General features: G+C 48.2%; 1 protein-coding gene across 1 annotated transcript in view; it reads right to left on the bottom strand.

Annotated features, from left to right (window-relative positions):
• ppargc1b (peroxisome proliferator-activated receptor gamma, coactivator 1 beta) overlaps positions 1 to 13,057 on the bottom strand; it is a 42,544-nt gene extending 29,487 nt beyond the window's left edge. The window contains exon 1 of the mRNA XM_028959439.1: positions 12,943 to 13,057. Within this exon, the coding sequence (XP_028815272.1) occupies positions 12,943 to 13,023 (81 nt within the window). The 5' untranslated portion in view covers positions 13,024 to 13,057. The remainder of the gene's footprint in view (positions 1 to 12,942) is intronic.
• Between the last annotated feature and the right edge of the window lie 11,868 nt (positions 13,058 to 24,925).

Raw genomic sequence — 24,925 nt, 5'->3', positions numbered from 1 at the left:
TAAGGCAGTGAATTATCATTCGGTGGGAACGCAGTTGGAATTCTACAGGGACAAAGAGGACCTTTATCCTGGATGGATTTCTCTCAGAGTGGATTTAAATGAGAACTGAAGATGCAAAGTTTGGGAAGCTGTTTCCACCACCCACCTATTCCCATTGTGTACAGAATAAACGTTTTACCCGAACTACACAACTGCATCAACACAGTGACTCTCTCGAACCCTGGCTTTTTGTCCCACATAAGTTCTTAGCCCAGCATTTTACAGACTATGAGAAAGTGGGTGTGTGTGTGGTTATTTTCAGAAGACACCCACTCATTAAACTCATCAGCCGTGGATTATGTTACACAACCATCAACAAGCTGGGGCTCTCGCAGGATTATCCCAAACTTATCCCACCACTTCCGACCAGCTGAGGGGCTCCACATGCATCAACGCAATGCATGTGCTGCCAGTCATTTCTGTGGGGCGACACATCAGATGGAGGCGATCTCGGATGACAAACCCAACACCGGCCACACAAGCGCGACCCCCTTTCACAGAGTCCACAAACCAGACGGCGTCTGGGTGCGCGCCAATGCAATCAACGCAACTGTCCTTGAGACCCACAGACAGAATGAGGAATGCCTCTTTGACACATAATCACCAGGCGCCCATCCCATTACTCACCTCCTCTTGCGCCATTCTCATCAACGGAGGAGCCGCTAAATCACCTAGGCGCCTAAAGCCCACAATGCATCAGGGTCTCAGATGCTTCCCTCCCTCCTGCCCTAGAGCCTCTCAATCTCATTGGCTGGGGAATACTGATGGTACCGTTAATAAATATGATAGGAGACTTTAATACTCCAATGTGTCTGCAGTTGCTGATAAGCCCGTGCCGGTTAGCAATCGCAGACATGAATCGAGGTGTTCGGGTTTTTTTTCTTGTCCCCTCTTGGTGGCGGCGCCATTTCCAAGCAGCTGACATTTGGGCACTTTCAATATCAGGCAGATGTGTGGAAGCAATTCTCCGTCCGTCACAGTTGTGCATTCGCGAGGTCAGGGCATCGCAGATCAGACAAATAGATGGAGAGCGATCACCCACACGCCTCCGCCGCTCACCTCGGGCAACGGTCACAGACAGATTCCTACGTACCCCGCCGCTTCCATTCTGCAGCCATTAGCCCACGCAGTGTTTCCACGCCGAAAAGGGCTGCGTTTAATCTGATCAATGTGCCAACCTCTCCTTTTGAGAGCTAGACAGCGATGCGAATGACCAGAGTATCTTCTCCGTGCTTTAAAAAAAAAAAAAAAAAAAAAAACCTGCAGGGTTTAAAATCACTATTAAAAGGAAGTGAGCGGTGCTGATGTAATTACCCCCCAGAAACTATGGGAAGGGATTGTGCACTTGTTTACACGGTACAAAAAGCCTGTTGAGACCGCAGTGAGTATGAGAACCGGGTCACTGAACTGCATGGCCTGGATTGCACGGGACCGCGCTGTTCACAGACCAGCAGAACCATATTTGGTAGAAAAGCTAGAGATTGAGTTGAACACCGAGTCACACATAAATGTGTGGCAGATATCTGCACCAGCTTCTGAAGCCTTAATATAATACAACGCCGCATATTGCATAACATATAATTATATATATTTAAATAATATACAGACTTTCAAACAGCAATGCACTGCTTTTGCAGACTTATCAAACAAAACATATCATTAGCAACATGTCTGTGGTAACACGCCATTTACCCGTAAATCAAACCATATCAGGTGAGTGTTTAGTGCATTAAAAACTGCCTGGGAATGTTTGGACTAATTATTCCCTGAATGTCCTCGAAAGGGTCCTGTAATAAAGGGTCCAAACTTGTGACCTGAGATGTACATGCCATTTACTATTGTTGTGTAAAATGTGCATATTAATTTGCACAGACCATAAAAAAAAAAAATGTGCTGATCAGACCAGCCTGTGCCAGCTTTGAACTACACAGCTGTCCCATCAAAGAGGAGCTTCCTTTGAGTCTCTGCTGACCCCACCACGACCACCAGCACCCGGTGACCACCTAAAGCCAAACTCCCCTAACCCCTTGTTCCGGCTTGTTCCGGCGACACCTCGCTGATGAGGCCTGGGGACAAGACTTTTCTAATACCAAACAAAAATATGAGGTTGGAATTTTGCCAATGTACGTTCGTGCTTACATCTCGCTCTTTTTCATTTTCGCCAGTGAGACCGTCAACGTCGCTGCTAGTTTTTCAGTCACGCCGCCCCCTTTTATGTTTTCCGCTGCCTGAGGATTCGGCTGCACTTCCGGCACGGTTCCCTTGTGTGTGCGCGGCTTTGCCTCATTTCCCAGCACGTGTCTTGAGTGACAGCTACGTTCCCCCGGAACTCCACCACTGAGATGTGTGGGCTTCAATAAGACATAAGCGATCATATGTGGATCACAGCATAACCAACATACTTGATCAATACTTACAAATGACTCATCATGCAGTTGATTGCGCACACAAATCTCATTCCATATGCGATCGCTAATGGCTGTTGCTGCTGTGTGTGCATGCATCAGTTTTCTTTTTTTTCTGTCCATTTTTGTTCGATATTAAGAAATTTTTGCCACAAATCTGAGTCCATAGGGGACAGACTAGACAATTAATTTACACCACATAAGGACTTCAGAAAACAATAAGAGAGCATTGTGCGGCAAAATGATTACACTGGCCTGCAACAAGAACCACCCACAGGTTTGCTAAGAACATAATCCACCGGATTCAAGACGCCATCAATCCTGTCACGTCTGGAAAAGATGGAGCTCCGTTTCTCCGCACCTCCCCTGTAAATCAGTCGGAAAAAAACAGGACGTGGTCCTTCACGGCCGGACTGGGCTGCGCTCCGCAGTAAATAATGCAGCGCAGCCGAGGCATGACCACTCAATCTAGGCGGTGACCTTGCGCTTCCATGGTGGGACCGAGCACCCAGTGAACAGCTGAGCGCCGAGGTACGGCTTCCCCCTTGCCAAGCGGCCCACGTGACACGCGCCGATTTCAACAAGACGGTCCCCGCGACTCGAAAGGCCATATTTGAACAACTGTCCAGGCGCCGCAGCACCGGTTGGGAGATAAAGGGAGGAGAACGGCGCTGGCAGTAGTTGTGAAGGCTCCGGAGGGCTGTGCCAGGTGGAAACAGGCCACCTGGTGCTCCGTCAGCCACTCCAACCTCACCCCATCCATCAGGAGATTAGCAGAGACGCACCGGCGCGCTCCAGAACCGGGGATGAAAAGTATTGGGGTTCCGTTCGCGTCAGTCCTAATCAAATGCTTCAAGGCTGGACGTCTCGCTCCTATTCTTATACCCCGTGTATATCCTCCACGATGCAATGGACAAACAAAGGACGGAGTGAGCAAAGCAAGCTGGGAATAAAAAGCAGCCATTCTGCAGGCTTTTATACCGACTCGGAAGCGACTGCAGGTAGAACATAAAACCCAGTGGAGCCGCGTTCCCCTCAACCACAATGGACGCTGACCTCAGACATTGTACCATGTGACACCAAACACAATGTGATACACAGAAGGAGAGAAAGAACTTAAATAAATGATTGTGCGCTGTGAAGAGGACAGACTGGATCCAACCTGTTTATGCAAATCAGTTGTCAGATACAGACTTCATTAAACTGTACGTTTATTAAACTTTTGCCAAACAAATTCTGATAATCAGCGTAAAAAAAAAAAAAAATGGAGTCACGTGCTTGATGGTCCTCTCCTTAATGTCGATGTGTGATTCGCTGATGGCTCTAGGGGAGTTGGACGTCTCCGCCAATAACATTTGCCTCATTTGTCTGGACATGCTGAGCCATCTTTTCTGTGGCATAACCTCATGGCTCTGGAAGCACATGGGGGAGTCCAGTACACCGTGAAGAACCACCGGCCAGTTCTGGGTGTTCAGCTGCGGTCTAGGGTTGAGGTTAGGGTTCACTTTCACTAAATGTTCTTTGAGACGTGCCCCCTTTATTATACCTGCAGGTTTAAAATGTTCTGATATGCATGAAGGGGTCAGATTTGGGCTTTGGATTTTTGGAGTTTCCTTCAGGCCAGGCTGGATTCAGTTTGAAGGTCTCACATACACTCAGGCTTTCATAGCAGGATGATAACGTTGTGACACTGGCAGTCAGAAGGGTTTCTACTTCTGCAAACAAGCGTGCGATTATTCAGTAGCTGGGACCCATCCAGTCAATTTTTTGGAAAAAACAAGAAGAGTCTGGTAGACTTCTACAGATGCTGAACAGCAGTGCAGTACTCATGGTTCCTCATTCCATCACCTTCTCCCATTTCTGCTTGTCATCTAGGAAATGATTCTAGGTGGATAAAGATGCTGGCTGCTGATGGTGAGTGTGTGCTTCTTTTGTCCCCAACGTCCCGTTGCTCACTGGGCACACATGGTGAGAACATTCTACAGCTTTCCATGCAGGTCCCCAACAATTGTGTCTCTGTGCAGCCTTTGTGCCAACCTTCAGCTACTGGCAAGAAACAAACGGTTCAGTGTGCCTCTTCCATCCTAATGGACCCCTTCAGGAAGAGATGCCCCCGAAAAGCATTCAGTCCACTCCACGGCCCACCACTAGATCACACAATCCTGTTGTGACAAAACCAAAACAAAGCTGCGTTCTGAACATGAAAGGCCGACCACTACAATCCCCTCCATGCCCCGACTGCCAAGTAGGAGGGATTTAACCACGACGTCGCTTCATGCCATCGGCCCTCGCATCATGTGCCAGCAAACAAATGAAGTATGTCTTCCGCTTTACAAGGAGGAAGTATGACATTGTTCCAGAGCCAAGAAGGCACCACTGTGGGACATTATTAATAATGGCCCAGGTCTTCACAGTTTCGAAAACTATTCAAATGAAAAAAAATCAACATGATCTTTATTTGTTTATTTCGAATTCCAAAACTTTTCAAGACCGGGAAAATTCTCTTCAAATTCCATGACTTTTCCAGGATTTTAATGCCCAGAGGAACACTGTCTTTACACCTATCACCATTTCTAGCCACTGCAGGGCCATAGACAGTCTAGGGGAGCTGGTATTAATGTTAAATAATCTCAAATAGTGACATTTTCATGTCAGGGGACCTTTAAAGTAAAAAAAAAAAAAAACATGGAAAAAAATTAGGTCATGACACACTGGGGGCGTGTCCAATGAGGATAATGAAACCACGCCCCTTTCAAGAAAAATGGATCCTCAGACTTGCACCAGTACAGACATGCAGAGCCGGATTTGGAAGAGACAACGGGCCTCATTCCACCCTGAGAAGATACGCCTGCTGGACAGCTGGGTCCAAACAAAGCGGCAATAATTTGCTAATAGGTGTTCAGATACAAATGTCCTTCACACAGACTTTAAAAGCACAATCGTCTGTATTGCAAAGGCCATCGTTCCAATCTATCCACCAACAACTTGAGTACAGTAGACTAGCACGGTGAATTACAATTTTAATGCGCTTGTCCAATACAATATTCTTATGCTGTAATGTAGATAGGTGGAGTTTAAGCATTTATTTATTACCCCCTGCAGACACTGATTAGAGAAATTCAAAAAGCCCAATCATCATACCACTACCCCCTCGCCCCCCCCCCCCCCCCCCCCCACGTCACATCAACCAGTCAATCGAGCGGAATTTACGTTCGTTCCAAAACAGGATCAATTATACAACGCATGCCTGACCCGAAGGTTGCACACTTGCCACACAACCAAAGCACAATCTCAGGAAACTGCCAAGGAAGTGGGAGCAGAAACGTAGAATTTCCCAATTTCAACATCCCACGCCCCAAGACAAATAACTCTGGGAAATCAATAAGTCATCACAAGCCAGGAGGATCTCCCGTCTAACCGCTCAGCTCTGTTTGCCTCCCTCGGCGCCCACGGTGACAGTGTGCTGTTAAGGTGACAAACAAAACCAGGTAGTCAGAGCTCAGCGGCTTCCGCGCGATAAGGCGAACCTCCCCAGCAGCCAAACGTGCCAGTAGAAGCCGGGGGGCCATATCTGTGAGTGTGATAACTGTGGAAACCGCACCGAACCAGCAAAACGGCGGCATGCTATGAAAATGTAAAAGGCAGTCGAATGTGATTGCTTCGGCTTGCTCAGAAGGGAGGGGGAACGCTGGAAATAAGGTCAGGATTAGCTGAGGCACTGCATCCAGGGAGGCACCTAAAAGTACAAAATGTGCAGAGAGACTATAGCTTGAAAGCCGAGGTTCAGGCCAGACTCTGAATTACTTCTCTACAAAACATCTCAATTTAGTAATTAAATTAAAGATACCCTGGTAAAATGTCACGAAATTCTGAATATGCGGTCACTAAACAAACATAGAGAAAACAAGGTCAAAGACACGCTTTGTTCCGTCATTCAGATGTACACACGCAGACACACACACACACACACACACACACACACACACACACACACAAGCCCATAGAAAGCTATGGGACATTTATTTTATATTAAATCCAAGGATCTACACAGGAGGAGCCCTAAAGCATTAAAAAATGGGAATGGATTATCATGCACTGCCTACATCGACTTAAATCAAAGCCATAATACCCATTCGACGGGTCTCCCAAACACACTTTCATAATTCCTTAGGCTGCAAGAGGATATCTTTCTTTCTGAATCATACCTCCGGTAAATCATGTTCAGTTTACAGACCAGGAAATATAAGGTGGACAAAAATATAAGAAAACAGCAGGGTTCTTCCTCTTCCTAGTGGCACAAAATGCTCATCTGATACATCAATGAAACGTGAGCGGCGTGCGCCTGAGTCATGTTGTCGCTGCAGCTTTCTAGCAATTTGTAACACTCATCCATGGACAATAACGCTAAATCTTCCACTCGTCCGTCCAGAATCTAAACCTGCTTATCCAGGTTAAGGCTGCAGGGAAGCCGGAGTTCGAAGAAGAAGCAAAGCAAGGACGCTCAATCTAGTATCGATTTTCGCATCATCAATTCACCCGACCACGAGTACGGGTACAAACGCGGAGGCATTTTCAGGTAGCTAACAAACGCGACGCCTCGCTTAAATGGTCCGGAAGGCAGAGAAGCTTCGGTTTGTGCCAGAACACCACCAGTCGATCCCAGGGCCAGGGCGGTGAGACTCAACCACAATCAGATACCAGCAGAATATATTGTTCACCACTCAGGGACACTCTGTTCCATTTGCAAATTCCTCCGCCTTTCATTTCATCCATACTATGCCAATTTTTACAAGTACTAATTAAAACGCTCCTTGTAAAGGTTCTGGAGAACAGTTACATATGGGTACAATTTTGAAACAATGTCTGCTTTATTTCTGCATGATATAACTCACACACACACACACACACACACACACACACAGAGAGACACAATTTTAACCTCTCAGACTAAAAACCAAACAAGAAAACCCAGAAGTAACCAGACTGTAACCACGACTTAGCAATCTGCCGGAGTCTGGAGGTCCATGTCCCCTGAGTTGGCACCACAGGGGGCCGACTGAGTGAGCGACGAAGAACCCAGTCACCAATCGCTGTCTACGCCGGCCAAGCTAAGGGTTAACTCCCCAACGTGGTCACATGCCTGTGGGGTAGGTGGCTGCGGGGGGCAGGGTTCCTCGGCTCACCGTGCAGTTCTGGTGCACCGCCAACGTCCTGACAAACCCATCTGAAGGAGAACGAGGATGTAAATTCGCATTTCTTTATTTCTTTTCTTTTTTTAAGCCTGGTCGGACACCATTGAGAACACGGGGTCACTTTGCTGCTGGTGGGGAGGGCACAGTGGCCTCTCCCGCCTCTCGCCCGGTAGTAAGTAGGAACTGTTGCAAAGTTGCGCACAGGCACCGGCATGCAGCCTTATACAATTGCTCAACCAGCCTTTTACAAAAGTAATAAAGTAAAAATACCATCCGCGACACGAAAACATTCCTCTGGCTGCGGAGGCCTGGGTTTGCCGTGACACGCGTGCAGGCATCTCAAGAGTATGAAACAGTCAGATCCACCGAGGCGTGTACAATATAGCTCTAGGCCTCTTCAACCTACATCCTATTAATAGCCCGCTTTTCCCCTTTTTTTTTTTTTTTTACATTTAGTACGCCTCTGTCCAGATGTGGACCGCCCCTGGGATTATTATAACCTGGTGCACCTTGCTTGGGAGATCCCTGGAATAATCAATCAGGAAAATAAAAAAAAAAAAAAAAAAAAAAAAAAAAAAAGACATTGTTACCAAAGATGCGTCGTCATATTTAGAAAGCGCTTAAAATATTCAAGGAGGGTATCAGGTACAATTGCGTCACATACAAGAGTGTACAACGGCGCGCTGAATAAAACATGAAAGCGGCCCAACCAGTCACTGCTATTTATATGTGACATTATATTTAATTTAAAGGCCCTATTTTTTTTTTTTTTTTTTTGCTGGCCTTCGCATTTCTTCATCATGACTCATTCGTTTTCAGAGATGCGCTTCACAGCAACACACGTGCCACCCCCTCCCTACCCCAGCCCAACACTGAGCGATGCGGTCACGACTCGACGACATGGGTTTTAAAAAGCACTCGTCGGTAATGAATCTTTTACCAGAGGCCGAGAGCAAAAGAAGACGAAGGTGGCAAACGATGACGTGAGAAAGCAGCCAACAGCAGATCCCTCCAAACGCCGTGTAAGGGGCAGAAGCCACGAGTCTTCCCGCCTGAGTGGCACTCGTACAACCCCCACTAGGCCCGTGCGAATCTCCTGCAAGCCTCGACTTGTTCTCCGCCGATGCCCCCGTTGCTATGGCAGGGGCAGATGCAGGTTAGAAAAACTCCCATTACCTGCTCTTAATGTGTGAACTTTCGCTCGCCACTTTCCTCTCGGGGCTGAATAACACGGGCCCTCACATTTTAAGGGGTGTTGGGGGGGGGTTGCATTTAATCATGGCGCTGGACACTAAAAGCCACCCGGCGTGTAAACGGGCTCGGCGCATCAGACCTTCGCAGGAGAGAGTACAGGACGCTTGCTGGAAGTCGGGGTTTGGTGAACTCCGGCCTATGCAGTCGGATCGGGACGACCTCGGTGACGACCTCGGTGACGCCACCCTGCGCACTCCCTCCAGACTGCTATATCAGAGGGGAGATTCGATTACGCAACAGGCTTTCGTGAGCGGAGGGGGAAAAAAAAAAAAAAAAAAACTAGGTCCATTCAGAATCCGCGGCGCTGGACCGCTGCCCGAGCGGCAGCCAGGATCGCAACACAGACGCCGATTCGCAACTGCCCTCACTGGAACTTAATCACCCCCATTTACATACTTCCCATTATCGCCGACCCTGCCCGGACCACGTTCCTGGAGGACCCCCGACCGCAACGCTTTCATTCCGACCCCACATTAATCAGGCTCGGGTGACCATTGGTAGGCTAAAAATGACTAGAAAACACATGAGATGATTGAAAATGATGACCGAACCGGAGTCAACCACAAAATTTATAATAATAATAATAATAAAAAATAAAGAGAAGGCACTCCTGAAATCTGGTTTAATTTTGCATGTTCATTTCCTGCAGGCAGGACCTGTTTTGCATCGGTCTGTGCAAACCACACAAAACCAGTGCAAGCCGACGTCTTTTGTTGCATCACCGCGTTCTAGAACCTTAGACCTTCGGCACGGATAAAAAGTACGGCGCACTTTGCCTTGCATGATTATAAAAAAAAAAAAAAAAAAAAAACAGTTGGCACGTTAGGCGCGCTCGAGTCAAGATGTCTCAATCCGTGTCCTCTGGGCATGAGTCAACACCAAGGCCCGTCTTTAGCCGCGAAGCGGGGAGACGGAATTGGTTTACGCACCCGGACTCGATCGAGCGTATGGTAACGCACGCACGTTACCACCATCAGATTAGTTTGGGCAGAACGGCCGAGTTTTGGTCCATCTTCTTGGCCTATTACTCCCCGCCGAACGGCGCTACGCGCACACTGGGACACTGGGGGCTGCGCAAGACACTTTAAATAGTTCGAGTTCAGACGTCGCATGCAAGAAATAGGCCTATTGGCACAAAAAAAAAAAAAAAAAAAAAAAAAAAACGGTCCCAAGGTCGGGTCGGAGCGTCGGTCTCCGAAACCCAAGAGGATCGTTTGAGTGACAATGACAGACGGCGAGAGAAGGCCGAGAAGAGGATGAGTGTAGGAGCCCATTGCGGACGGGGTGGAAGGTCGCGATAATTCTACATCAAAAATTGTCTATTCGTCGGATGTAGGTTAAAGGGCCTCGGGAAGGCCCGCGATTGCCGGCTACGGCCCTGGCGGGCGATTAAGAAAAAGAAAAAGAAAAAAATGGCTTCTTGGGTGACGATTCACGATTGCTTGAATGTTTGGAGGAGGACAAAAAAAAAAAAAAAAAAAAAAAAGCTTTGATGGCAGATGAGAGATAGGCAGGCGATGGGGTGGGGCAGATTAATTATTAATTTCTCCACCTTCTCTCGTTGCACAGACAGAATCCGCAGTCCCGCGGGAGGAGGTCGGCAGAGCCGGATGATGAATCCCCCCGAGGTTTGGGAGAGGAAGCCGCCATCTTTAATTACCACAACTGTTCAGCGGCAGCGTCCATATCAAAGGGCGGCCGTCTGTCGGCGAGCGTGTGAACTTTGGGCCGGATATTTATGTAGAGACCAGTATGTACGTAGTACGGAGATAGTTTAGTTACGCTTGAGGCATTGTCAGTTTGTTTTGATGCATTTGTTGCGGAATGGAGAAATACTCAGCCAATCAGGGCTTTTTACCGCCGTAACCCGGCCAGAAGAGTCGCACTTCGCTGCGTATTCAAAGTATATTCACACATGCATAATTCATGTCCACTGAAATGCATGTCATACTACACTTATTTCCCCATGTGGCACTCGGACCGGCTCGGAGGAAGATCTGGATCAAGACGACACCAGTTGATGGCGCCAAATTCATTTTAATTCGTTTTTGTTGTCACACGTGCCATGAACGAATATTAACAGGGTAACACTTGAGGTTGCACTGTACTAGAGTGGCAGTAGCCTAGCGGGTTATGAACCACTCGCCTATGAACCAGAAGACCCCACTTACTACCATTGTGTCCCTGAGCAAGACACTTAACCCCGAGTGTCTCCAGGGGGGGACTGTCCCCGTAACTACTGATTGTAAGTGGCTCTGGATAAGGGCGTCTGATAAATGGCGTAAATGTAAATGCACTGAACATGACGCATGCCAATACCCCACCGTATGGCTTGCCGCTGTCAAATTATGCTAATTCCTGTAAATGATCACTAGACGTTTTTCCCACTCTTAGGTATGGCATCTTGCCCTACTTTGGATTCCGTGCTGCCTTTTTTTCGCAGACGAAGAACAGGGACCAGGAACGAGGGAGATCTAGAGCTGCGGCCGGGCGTTCTGGAGAGAAGAGGCCTTCATGCACCGACTCCGCCAGAGACAGGTGACTCAGCCCGTATCACGCAAGCTGAACACATCGCACTGCGGTGCCGAGCATCACGACCGACAGTCCCATCCGGGCCCTGTCCGCACACAGCCCACCACCGAGACACCACAACGCACGCCGCCTCGGCCGATCTTGTGGAACATGCAACTGTGCGATCTTGTGGAAAAAGAAGCGAACCTGAACGCTCCAGCCCCCGGGGGTCTCTGCCTGATATTCTTGTCAATTGATCCAAAAAAAAAAAAACACACACACACACGCACACACACACAATCGGGACCAATAACAGATCTATGAAGATGTGACGCGGTGGGGGGGTTAATCGTCGGCGTGTTGCACCGATGCTCTTTGCGCAGAGGAGGCGGCGGCGGCAGCAGCCGGTCACATGTCGCCCGGAGGAGGGAGCGCGCGCGCGCGCGCGCGCGTCCGTCTGTCGTCAACGCGCGTCACCGGAGCCGCCTCCTTCCTACTACTACGTCCAGCGGAACCGGAGCACATGACTGCAGCAAGTCGGCGCCGCCGCTACTACTGTCACTACTACAAGTCACCTTGCAGCAGATCCTTACACAACGCGCCCTCCCGACATGCAGCGAGGGTCAATAGACAAGCAAAGAAACAAACAAACAGACAAAACGAACGAAGGAGCGGGAGACGTTTGTGTGGACTGAATGAGAGAGAGAGAGAGAGAGAGAGAGAGAGAGACTTCCTGACTGTCTGCAGCGTTATGAAAGCCGCGCCGAGCAGGTTATCCAACAGCAAGCGCGGTTACGCAAAGGATTATATATTCAACACAAAAAAATAAAATAAAATAAACGAAGGACGAAAATCGCAAAAGAATAGGTTTTACTGAAATAAACTTTTTTTTTTTTTTTTTTAAAGTAGGAACATACATATTTACATACTTGTATTTCGCCGACGTTTCCGAACATAATAGCGTAAAATCAATAAATCGAGATGTTTGAAAAAAAAAAAAATCGCGGAGCTCGGAAGTCTTGTTTTATGACATATGTATGTATTTAAAACCCGACATAAGAACATGTGTCCGCGCCGGTACGTTCTTCACATGTAAGTGGCCTCCGGTCAAGTTCACGGTCTCCTCACCCACGTGCTCGGAGTAAAATTACGTCTGGGTGAAAAACACAAAAAAAAAAAAAAAAAAAAAAAAAAGTTCACTTGAATACTGGTAACGAACGCATGTTCATCTCGCGAGGTAAAAAAAAAATGAAGAAAATAAATAATAAAAAAAATATATATATATATATCACAAAAAACCGGCGTATAGTTCCTGGCGCGCGCGCGACACACCACGTTTCCGTGAGAAACTCCACGTGAAGCGCAGACGTCAAGGCTCCGAGACGCCGGCTGCTGCAGGAGACCCGGGACCCGGGACCCGGGGCGCCGCCGCCGCAGCCGCAGCCGCAGCCGCCGCCGGGGCTGGCTGCTGACAGCCCCGGGGTGGCGACGCGGCGCCCCGGCCGCGCTGCGCGCCGACGGCCCGCGTCCCCCCGCCTCACCTGGCTCCCGGAGTTCTCGGTCAGGTAGTTGAAGACAAATGAAGAGAGCTCCTCGTCCAGCAGCGACGCGCAGTCCGCCATCTTCTGAAGAATGAGCGGCGCGCGGGCTCGGCGAGCGCTGTATACGCCGCGGCTGCGCTGCGCTGGCCGCCACCGGCCGCTGGGGGGCGCCGTGCCGGCTCCGGCGCGCCTCAGGCGCTAAACATGCAATTATTACATTGTGGAAATGCTAGAAATCGAAATTTAGGGGATGCCATAAAACGCATAGCCATTTCTAGAAAGCTGATCAGCTTGTGTGTGTGTGTGTGTGTGTGTGTGTGTGTTAATATCATAGAGGATGACAGCAGTCTCCAACCGGTTCTTGCACCACCGACAACGTTCAATGAAAAGACTCTTAATAGCTCTTTAATAAATAGAGCTTCCTGGATGGGTTAGGTTCGTACCAGGCGTCAGGACCAAGACGATCGAGGGACACCGGCACATAGCGGGGTGGTGGGGAGACGAACCGGTCAAACTGCAGTAGTCAAGGAAAACCGGTGCTACACCCAGTGCTGGGGAGTTTCTGTGGACCCCCTTCCATGTCGGTGCTGCCAGATTCAGGTCCGCAGCCTGGTGATTAGGGCCCGCTGGGCTACCTGCACCTTACTGAGGAGCAAATTTATCCCCTTGTTTCAAGGTGTGTTTCATTTACAAAATGTCTCGAATCTCCTAGGCTTTAATGGCATTACAGAAGTCGGAACTGCAGATCCAGCAGAGTGGCTTCAGCATGGAATATGCAGCACATGCATAATGTGCCACCATTAAATAAGCCTGGACCTGCTCCTTTCCACCTTGTGTAAGCTGCTGGGCGCTGCTCTTAAAGGAATGCATCACATCTAATGAGGATGTTCCAAATATAACTCACACAGGCTGGCATTAGTCTCCAATAATCTTGGCCAGGTCTCCCCACCAACAGGGATGAGCCTGGACGTAGGTCTTCTTAAAAGTTGACAAGCAGTCCACATATGTGAGTCAGTGGCACGTTAAAGGCCCACATGGATTAGGACTATAAACTCCATCATACGCATTGCCTGGTGCAGCGGTGGCATCTGCCTCCCTCAGCCTGTAAAATTCTGCTGGGATTGAAAAGGTCACAGTAAAAACAGGCTTATTACTCTTACATAAAAAAATAAATGCGTAGATCTGTTGTCATCAAAATGGCCCTTTTTAAATTCATATAAGCAGCCAGTTCTGTTGTGGGTACGAGGATAGCCAGCCCTTCTCGACACCATCAGCCGAATACGCATCCTCTGCAAATCTCGCAGAAGGCCTATGTCAAGAAAAGTGAAGTGATTGTGAAACACTGCAGCACAGCACACGGTGACACAACAAAATGTGTCCTCCGTATTTAACCCTTGGTGAGCAGTGGGCAGCCATGACAGGCGCCCGGGGAGCAGCGTGTGGGGACGGTTCGTTTGCTCAGTGGCACCTTGGCGGATCGGGATTCGAACCGGCAACCTTCTGATTACGGGGCCGCTTCCTTAACCACCAGACCCCCCTCTGCCCACAACATGGCAATTCGCTACGTGTTTAACAGTGATTGGAATCCAGTGTTAACGTATACATTTTAACACACCTACACAATGAGCATGTCATAAAGGATCATCGTTTGTCCAAGAAGATAATTTCTTATCTGTCTGTGCAAACACTTTCATTTGGAGATGATCTTCATCTTTTTTTTTTTTTTCCGAAGAAGGAGGTGAAGATTCGCGAATCGTGACCTTTACCAACTGGATTTATGGAACAAGACTCGATGACACTCAAGCTACCGCTGCTCGGCCGGTTGTGCTGGGGCTCCTCGCTTTTAGAAACGTTCAGTCTGACCCGGTGAAAATGCGGGTCCGGAGGCCGGCTAAAAGCGTGCGGCATCTCCGACAGCTGTTTATGCGGAGGACGCGGGTGTTGTCCCCTCGCCATGAATCATGGCACAGTGGGACTGGCCCATTTCATATCATCCCCATCGATCACGCAGCTGTGCCACGGAAATCAATAGGATTCACGCGCTGTTTTCACAGATTCAGACCACAAGCGACCAGCTCCTTTCCTTTTTTTTTTTTGTTTGTGATCAATGGGGCAGTAATGGGCGCAGCACACGGCCTCGTATTAACAACGCCCCACCCCATTACCTGAAGCGGGGGCCACGTGCCTGCCAGCGCCAAGGCTGATTTAACGGCGCATGCAGGTACAGGCAGCGATAAATCTCACGCTGCTGTCGTCCGGCAGAACAACTGCAACGGCGGCCTGAAGAAACGTTTGACCACATTTCACCAGCCGCACACTTCCGAAACGAAGGTTTCGGAAAAGCCCCCGCTGACCGTCCAGTTCAGGATCATTAAGCCGGGAGCTGCGCAGCGGCAGACGTGTTGTGGGTGGTGGGATGCCAGGGCCTGTCGTGTGAGCTGCAGCCGCTGGATGCCACGGGCAGGACCCCCCCCCCCCCCACCAACCCTTTATTTGGTCACATCCGAGAAGACAGTTACTGACAGCAACTGAGGACTGCAAGATTGACTCATTGAGATTCATGATCGGCCCTAAAGTCGGCTTTGAAAATGGTCAGAAGGCAACGACGGGGCATCTTGCGCTGCAGAACCTGAGCGGGAGAAACAGAACAGAGCGGAACGGAACCACGAACCAGAACTCTGGCTCGTCTCAAACCCGCAAGCGGCTCCCCAGCACAGCAGCCCTCTGCTTGCACATATGCAAATCGCCGGCGGCCCGCGGCCACCCGATTGGCCGATTTAAGGGCCGCTCTGGCAAGGGAGGGCCGGCGAGGACGGCTTTGCCGCTCGCTACGTAGTGAAGTGGAGAGAGAGAGAGAGAGAGCAGATCCAGATCAGCCGACACGTGCTCGCTCACCACATGACCCCCCCGCTCCGTGCCGTGGGGGGTGGGCGGCGGCAGGACAGCGCACAGGAGCACTTTATTGTCACGCCAGTTAAACAAGCGGCCGTGGCCAGTGGCTCAGGTGATAAAGGGGTCGAAAAGTCCTCTGATGTTACACAAACAGGCCGACGCGAGCGAGAGGGGGGCAAAGGTCACGTCTGTTGACCGCACGCCAGGTATTGGTCCTCCTGCTCCCCGCCTCTCCTGAGTCTCCACGACACAAGTAGAGGACCAAGTAGAGGACCAAGTAGAACAAGACAGCAGAGCGATGGGGTGGCCAAGGCGTCCTATTGTATCGAGCAGCATTTTGATCTTGTCCTCGTCCAGGTCGTCAATCGATCTGTCCACATCTCTTCGTCCCGTCAACAAATGTGCACACGTGCTTGTGAACGTTGTGTTATAGACGGGTCCGTCAATCGATCAGAAAAGTGCTTGGTTGTGATTAAGTCTAAAGCTTGTCATGATGCATGCGAGACATCTAATATAATATAAATATAAAGTGAAGTGATTGTCACATGTGATACACAGCAGCACAGCACACGGTGCACACAGTGAAATTTGTCCTCTGCATTTAACCCATCACCCTGAGTGAGCAGTGGGCAGCCATGACAGGCGCCCGGGGAGCAGTGTGTGGGGACGGTGCTTTGCTCAGTGGCACCTCAGTGGCACCTTGGCGGATCGGGATTCGAACCGGCAACCTTCTGATTACAGGGCCGCTTCCTTAACCGCTAGGCCATCACTGCCCCCGCTAGGCCACCACTGCCCCTTGACCATGACAGAGTCGAGTGACGAGTTGATGATTCGTTTTGGATTTTTTTGAGACTTTTTCTCAATAGTTCTCAGTCAGGCAACTGTTCATTTTCAGACTGACTTGCTTATATATTGGCTGCATCCTGAATGTAAGATCCATCCACACGCCGCGAGCAGATTGCTCCCGAATTTGAGCGTCAGCTGTTGCGCAAAAGCGGCCGGCCTCTGGATGAATTTGTCCATGCAATAGGTCGCTCCCTACAAAACGTTTCACAACCGCGAGTGGATTTTTCACACAACTTGGTTCTGTGGAAATGCTATCTAGAGAACACTGTATCTCTGGGTCAGCGCATGGGGCCTTTTGGCATGTTTATAGAATAACTGGTTTTTAGGTCATAGATTGCATCACTTGCATTGGTAACTACGTGTGACCCTAGAGAGTATCTATACAACAGACTCCTGCGAAATTGCTGTTCCCCCGTCCAGGACCAGGGAAATCACACACTGATTTAGCTGATTTCCATTTATTTCTTGCAAATCCTTCCTTTTAAAAAGCACCCCTGTTCCGTCTTAAGCTTGAGAAATGTAAATGTAACCTGCCATAGCTTTACAAAGATGAATATTTAAGTCGCCTCGGTCTCATGATATTTGTCAAAAGAGACCCTTCGTGTCTAATTTCCACTCCTGAGCTTGGCGGAGGGCACACAGCACCGTACTCCGCAGGGTCACACCCTCTTGCCACAACAAACTGGGTTACCGCATGTCACCGATAGCTGCGTTTCTTGGAAAGAAACCGAAGCGAATAGGAAATTCTCTGTACGCGACTGGAACATTTTTCCCCGGGGACCCGGAGACGAGTTCACGCTGTTTGCACTGTGCCATGTGTACTTCCCAACCCACCATGCCTCTCACAGTTTTGGCTCCTTGGTCTCTCTCGACTCTCTGACCTGCCCCTTTTTTTGTGTGTGCATGGACAATGGACGGTGGTCTTTCGGGTGGGGGGGGGGCGTCTGGTCAAGTGACCTGTGAGAGTTTGTGAAGCCGGTCGAAAAAAACGCCTGGATCAATCCGAAGTGTGTGTGTGTACATTGCCGAATGTGTAGCATTCCTGCCATTGTACCACGGATAGATGAGTTCACCCGCCACCACACACACATACACACACACATAAAAAGGCATGCCTTTCCACACCTTAAAAAGAAAACACTGATTTCACTCTGGGGAATTAGGCACCGGAGTTATTCTAGTGTGCTGAGCCACATTTCTATACACCGATACGGGAGGAGAATAAAGGCCAGTGACTTGGTTCATTCTCCTCCACAGAAGCCTGTATTAGCAGCCTTGAGTTCAGGCCAAGGCACTGCTGTACAGTTCACGCTACACGTGTATAACTGATCTGCGACACGGACGGTAAGACTACAATGTTATTTCACCACAGGTTGATTTGCTGGGTCTCCAAAGGTCTCCAAAAAGCAACGTGAAAAGTGGCATAGGAAAAAAGTGACAACTCTCTCATGAAACAGAAGTTTTACAAAAATGTACAAAACAATACCAAAAGCAACAAAAATGATAATGTGTCAAAGACTGGACTTGTACATGCGCGGGCACTTTTTCAGTCATCCGTGTCCTGTAGCTCATTAGTGACACCCAGATGCTTGGCATGCTGGACATCAGGGCGTCTTTGACCGTGTTCATACATCACAATTGGCAACTGCTGATCGGCCACCAATTTTCCTCTGATCTGGAATTTTGGTTGGTCACCTCAACACCGGAATGTAGACTTTTTTTCTATATTCTTCAGGACGATGAATTTGTGAAATACCTTTTGCTCATCAGCATCAACAGCAGTAAAATATGATTTGAGTATTCTCTTTATTTTTTAGTGTATTCTAAACACTGCTTTGTGAAATCTAGTTCCTTTCTAAAATATAGCTAACCGTTATATGTATTGTGTTGGAATTTTGAATGCACATCATGATAGTGGCAGCTAATTCGAACCCCTGGCCACTCTCCAGGCTCGAATGGAGAAGAGTCCCGTGAAGCTGTTCAAGGTCTGCTGTCCTTAAGGCCACGGTGGCAGCTGGGGTGACGGCAAGGTCTGAACAGCTCTTGGCCGTTACCCCAGAACAGATACCCGTCAAGCGCTCAGATGCTGGCACGCTTGGCCACCTGCCGAGCCAAAGAGAACCAAAGGGGTGCCTTCCACAAGCCCTGACCTGCCGCTGCTTTCGAGGTCTGACCCCCCTCGGCCTCGACGTCTGCAGTTAGCTTCGGCGAGAGCGGGACCGAAGAGGAACCAGGAAGGAAGGAGGAATAGTGAGCCGAGGAGGAAAGACAGAAGGGGAAGTGCATTCGAAATGCAAGGCTCTACGAGCAGGATTGGAGTGTGTTGCTTTTTTTTTTTTTTTTCATCTCAGCACCAGACACGAACACAAGAGCCTCACAGACACGGAACACGTTGTGCTTCAGTGCTGAAGTGTGAATCATTTCTATTCATTTCTGCCCTCCTTTCCCCTCAAAGCTTTTTCTCTCCTCCACACACACACACTCACAAATTCTCCTTTGCAGCAGACCATTTCAAACAGCTAAAGGGACCTTTTTTGGACTCGGGTCTCAGCTGGACCCTTTCAGTTTGTTTTTGGGAAAGCCGGCACTATCGGGGCCTGGGAGAGGTTGAGCCGAGGCCGGCGCCGACAGCCCACCTGCTGAAATGCTGAGTGCACTGGCAGATGTAGCCTGGGCTAAGTAGGCCAGATTAGCATGCGAGGAGAAGTCGTGACTGAGGCTGTTAACCATGGCGATTTCTCTCTCTTTCTCTCTCGCAGCGCATCTCCCAGAAGAGCTGAGCACTGATTCATGAAGGGTGGACGCATGAATTGCTTTCTCTGGCCAAACACATTCAGCAATATTGAAGGCAAAGACTGGTCCAAGCTCCTGGGATGTCCAGAGGTTCTGGAATTGGGGGCTAGCATTTGTTTTATTTTTGTCTGCGCCACGGAGGACGGGGGGGCCAATCTGGAGAGCGTCCCAGATGTTTGGCATTTACGTGAGCTGCAGTTATCAGCTGCTAGGCTCTCAGGGAGAAGCCTTGTCATGTGATTTTTCTTTCTCACCATATGGGACCATGAAAGGAAAGGCTTGTCCAGGGCGTGACTATAAATGTTTCGTCCCCTCCCCAAAACACCTTTTGCCCGGAGGAAAACCTCCACAGCCTGGTTGGCTGGGAAATTGTATCACCTGCTTTCTGCCTCTTTTGGTGGTGCAGAAAGGGTGGAGAACAATGGGAAATAACACGTGCACACACCCTTCGGACATCTGAGCCACACGTCTTTGGATGGCACAAAGCGCAGGCAATTCAATTGTGTGCCATGCCGGGGGTGCGAATAGGGAGACGTTGAGACTGTAGGGTGGAAAGGACCTCTCCTGGTCTCTCATGCTGCTGCTGCTGCTGCTGCTGCCATGCTTCTCCGCAGAGTTTAGTCATAGAGAGATTATACAATAGCTCGCTCCAGTCCACCCCACACTTGTGTAGGGGAAAAGGACAGCTAAATTTAACCGCCTCGCAGAGGGGAGAAAACCACCGCTGCAATTCTATGGAAAAGTGCAGCATCATGCATCCCAAGCCAGCGAGATTCACATTTTAAAGTCAAGCCAATAAATGAATAAATGCTGTATACGTTCGAATTTTATTGTACATTTTTGTATTGCGCTACTAGTAATTACATGGGTTGGACATTTCCATAAATGTATAACTTAATGCATTCCATTAGATAAAAAGTAATGTTTCCAGATATTTGTGAAAATAATTATTTGATCATACTCTTGGGTGGTGAATTTGTCAAACTCAGCTCGATCACTGTCATCCTCATCTGCATTTGAGCGTGCAAAGCAACGTATTCCAAAAGTATTCATTGTATTGTAACTTCTGCCTTCTAAAATATAACATGGACTGAAATAGAATACTTATTGTTTTTGTATTCTGAATATGAATCGTTGTTGCATGCACTCTGTCTGAGACCTGGAAATAAATGCCAGTATTTTATTGTGGTTGTAGCCTAGTGGGTAAGAAACTTGCCTATGAACTTGAAGACCCCAAAGTCACATGTTCAAGCCCCAGTTACTACCAATGTGTCCCTGAGCAAGACACTTAACCCTGAGTGTCTCCAGTGGGACTGTCCCCCTGGAGACAGTCCCCCCCCCCCCCCCCCCCCCCCTCTCTCACATTTACATTTTTATCAGACCCCCTGGCTTATAGTCAGGTGACAGTCCCCCTGGAGACACTTAAAAAAATAAGACCAGATGAGAAATATATATATAGTGTTCTCATCTTGTCTTTTGTCTTATTCCGATACTAAATATTCCTTGTCAGACTGAAACAAAGCTGTTCATTTAATACAGCTATGCTGGCTGGAGATTTTTTAAGGAGCATGCTGCTTAGAAGCACACCTCTAGTTTCTGGCACGGTCAGCATTAGCCTCTCAGTAACCGTATTGACCGGGCCAGGGCCTCTGCTGCCCTGATAACTGGCCAGCTGATTGAAGTGAATGGGTCAGGTCCGACTGTGAGCGCTGGCTGGAACACATTCTGCTTCCTGCAGCGAGCAGGAGCTACGCAGCGTTGCGATATTAAGATGCAAGGATGTACGCGTGAAAAGGCTTCGATCGCTCCCCATCGCCCTCATTCTAGGTCTCGGAAGCAGTCATCGCTGGAGTCTCACCAGAACGCTGGATTACTGGATCTGCTTAGCCTGAGCGCAATTCATGATTGGTGGGTATGAGGTGGGGTGGGCAGGAGTTGGCAGCTTGGAGTTGGCCTCCAGTTCACCCTTCCTCAGAGGATGCCGGACAATAAGCGTGTCCATGCTAATGCCCAAGATTTCATCATGCTGTTTTTTTTAGTTTTTCAGCAAACTAGCACACAAAAAAGAAATAGCCAAAAACTAATGCTAAATATTGACATTTATTTTAATGGCATTTATCAGACGCACTTATCCAGAGTGACCTTACAATCAGTAGTGACAGGGACAGTCCCCCTGGAGACACTCGGGGTTAAGTGTCTTGCTCAGGGACACAATGGAAGTAAGTGGGGTTTGAACCTGTGACTTTGTGGTCTTCTGGTTCATAGGCGGGTGTGTTATAAACTACCCTAGACATAAAGATATAAACATATTTTAGACAAAAAAAATTAAGTTGAAGCCAATAATGGCTTCTTAAAACTCTTCTGAAAAATCCAAAATCTTGCAAAACCAAAGGCACATGACTATTGAAACATTCTCCAACTCGTTTTTTTTTTTTCTGTCCTCATTGCTGCACAGAAGCCAGCATGTGTTCCACCAGCAAGAAGAGGAACTCCAGATGGTCCGTGCAGTCAGGATTTTCCACCTCAGAGTAATGCCGCATCCCCATTGCCTTCCGACGGCACAGACAATGACACATATTCCCGCCAAAGAGGAAGTGCTTCTCAGTCGACTGCGGGGGCCGGAGTGACGAGCTCAGGGTTCGATTAAGGCTGTGAGTTCCTCCTGCTCACTCAGTCAGATTTAATGGATGTATTAACACTTCAGTGTCATAATAAAGCCATATTTTGTAGCCTATCAGAACTCCAGATTCACACCGAACTTGTACTACCGTTGTGTCCCTGAGCAAGACACTTAACCCCAAGTCAATCTGGTTGAGAGAATAATCAAAAATATCCTCTGGTCTATTATGCATGATTTTGCATAAAGACATCTACTAAAATGAACACAGCATATTTTGCATCGTAGTAAATCTTTAAGCCCCCAAAATACCATGTTGCCCCTGAATGCAGGATGCTTATTAGAAATAAGCAGGGCAGTGGTGGACTAGCGGTTAAGGAAGCGACCCCGTAATCATAAGTTTGCTGGTTCGAATCCCGATCCGCCAAGGTGCCACTGAGCAAAGCACCGTCCCCACACACTGCTCCCTGGGCACCTGTCACCAAGGGTGATGGTTAAAAGCAGAGGACACAGTTCCGTGTGCTGTTTTGCAGTGTAGCACAATGACAATTCTTTCACTTTCAAATACCAGTACAGCATTTTCCTCCATGAATGTAAGACAATACCACTTTTTCATAAATGGTGTTTTTGCATTTAAAAAAACATGACAAAGACAAAAGGGGAAAAAAAGACTTTACATGAACACTTTTATTATTTTTTTTCCAAAAATAAAAGAGGCATAATCTGAATCCCCCATAAAGATCTATCTTTTTGTAGAGATTGTATCTGGATCAAATTAATTCCACTTTCCATGTCATGGGTCACCCCGCACAGGAAATAACCAAGCACAATAATAATACCTAATAATACCTAATAAGACCTAATAATTAATGATTGTTAAGATTTAAAAAAAGGAACAATTCTGAATGTCTGCAAGAAACATGTCGGGGGTTTTGGGCTGAACAGGGTTTAGTTCAGGGAGCTTTTCGTGCGTTCGAGACGGCAGCACTGCAGCTCACCTGAGGCAAAAGTGCCGAGAGGTTGTGTCGACACTCCGTTGTCATATTGCACAATGAGGTTTCTCCTCCAAACACTTTCTCTTCCTGGTGAATAAATCATTTTTCGAGTTCAACCAGCCCTCCCTGAAATTTCACACGCACGCCCACACGCACGCATGCCCAGATGAGGAAAAACGTTTCGAAATTGTGGAGTGAGAACTGTGGGATGATTGTTTGATCCTGCACCTCTGAGGTCAAAGGTTTATGAACTCTTACAGTTACTGTGTGTGTTGAGGATTATTCTTAGCAAATAAAGTTTTCCGTGTTAAAACTGTGAGGCGCAGCGTGTCAAGTACTTAGTTCTGAGTACAAAATCCATCCAGCCGCAGTCTTCTGCTGAAGCAGAAAATGAAATTACGTGCGGTGCAAGCTGCGAAGGTCCACAGCACTTCTTCAGAGGTACAAAATTAACCTTCAAGCAGATGGAATTAATTCTGCAGGTTGGCAAAACTCTTTTGTCTAAAAAATTAAATGCACGCACCCACTGGATTTGACATTGGGACACGGTCTGCCGAATAACAAAATTAATTGGCCGAACAGAATTGGAATCAGACGGAACATTTATATTGTGGACAAATATTTCTTTCAGGGCAGGGTGGCCAATCAGACTTCATGGGTGGCCATGAAGTCTGAGGAATGTGTCCTCTGCTTTTAATCATCATCCTTGGTGAACAGTGGGCAACTGTGACAGGCGCCTGTGGAGCAGTGTGTGGGGACGGTGCTTTGCTCAGTGGTGCCTTGGCAGACCGGGATTCACACCGGCAACCTTTGGGTTACGGGGCCACTTCCTTAACCACTAGGCCACCACTGCCCCAGTTTGTTAAATTAGAGAAGCATTTCAAAATCTGACGCACCTTGGGTGAACCCCGGCCCGCCCACGCCCCACCTACAACCTTCACTATAATCCCCCGGAATGGTTCCCATTTTGCCCCCAATGTGTTTGACCACTTGCCCGTCCCTTGACTGCGATTCAGCCCAGCCCACGGATCTCTCAGGGTGTAGGGTGGTATTCGCCTAGTGGGTAACACACCCGCCTATGAACTAGCAGACCCAGGTTCAAATCCCACTTACTACCATTGTGTCCCTGAGCAAGATACTTAACCATTGGTACAAGAGGGTTTGTCCCGGTAACTACTGATTGCAAGTCACTCTGGATAAGGGCATCTGATAAATGCCGTAAATGTAAATATCAGCCACTGCCGGTAACGACAGCCCACCGCGTTCGTGTACCACGATAGCCACTGAACCTGCTGCTGTGTCATGCACTGTAACTCTCACTGAACTCTGCACTGACATCTGAATATTTTTGCATGGATTAACGATTGCACAATTCCGGAAAATGATGCTTGTTATAAGTTAACACGGGTGATTGCATATGTTGAGATTGTGTCAAGAGGCTGCAATTGTATTTGAGTTCACAATGTGGACAAACATGTACAAGGCTTCGGGCAAATAATATTGTGACCTGCCTGTCATCCATAAAAGCAATCCAGAGACCTAAATTGCTTTTATGGATGGACACTACACAGCACTCGTATTACAACAAGGTAAGAAGGAGGAGGGTGCCAGCTAGGGCACAAGCACAAAAGAACAATTTTGAGTAAATAAAGATGCAAATGATAAAATGATACAAAAAGGGCCTTTTATCAAGCCAGGGGCCAAAGTTGCAGGTGTTTGAGTCTCAGGTGTCTCATAATAATTATTTTATCCAATAAGCAACCATGTCAGGATCAAGCAATGGTACTCACACTCGATCAAATCAGTTGTTACAGACAACTTATACCCTGTATATCTACAA

Source organism: Denticeps clupeoides, chromosome 18, assembly GCF_900700375.1.
Source record: "Denticeps clupeoides chromosome 18, fDenClu1.1, whole genome shotgun sequence".
Lineage (NCBI taxonomy): Eukaryota > Metazoa > Chordata > Actinopteri > Clupeiformes > Denticipitidae > Denticeps > Denticeps clupeoides.
This window is presented reverse-complemented; position numbering and strand designations above follow the sequence as displayed.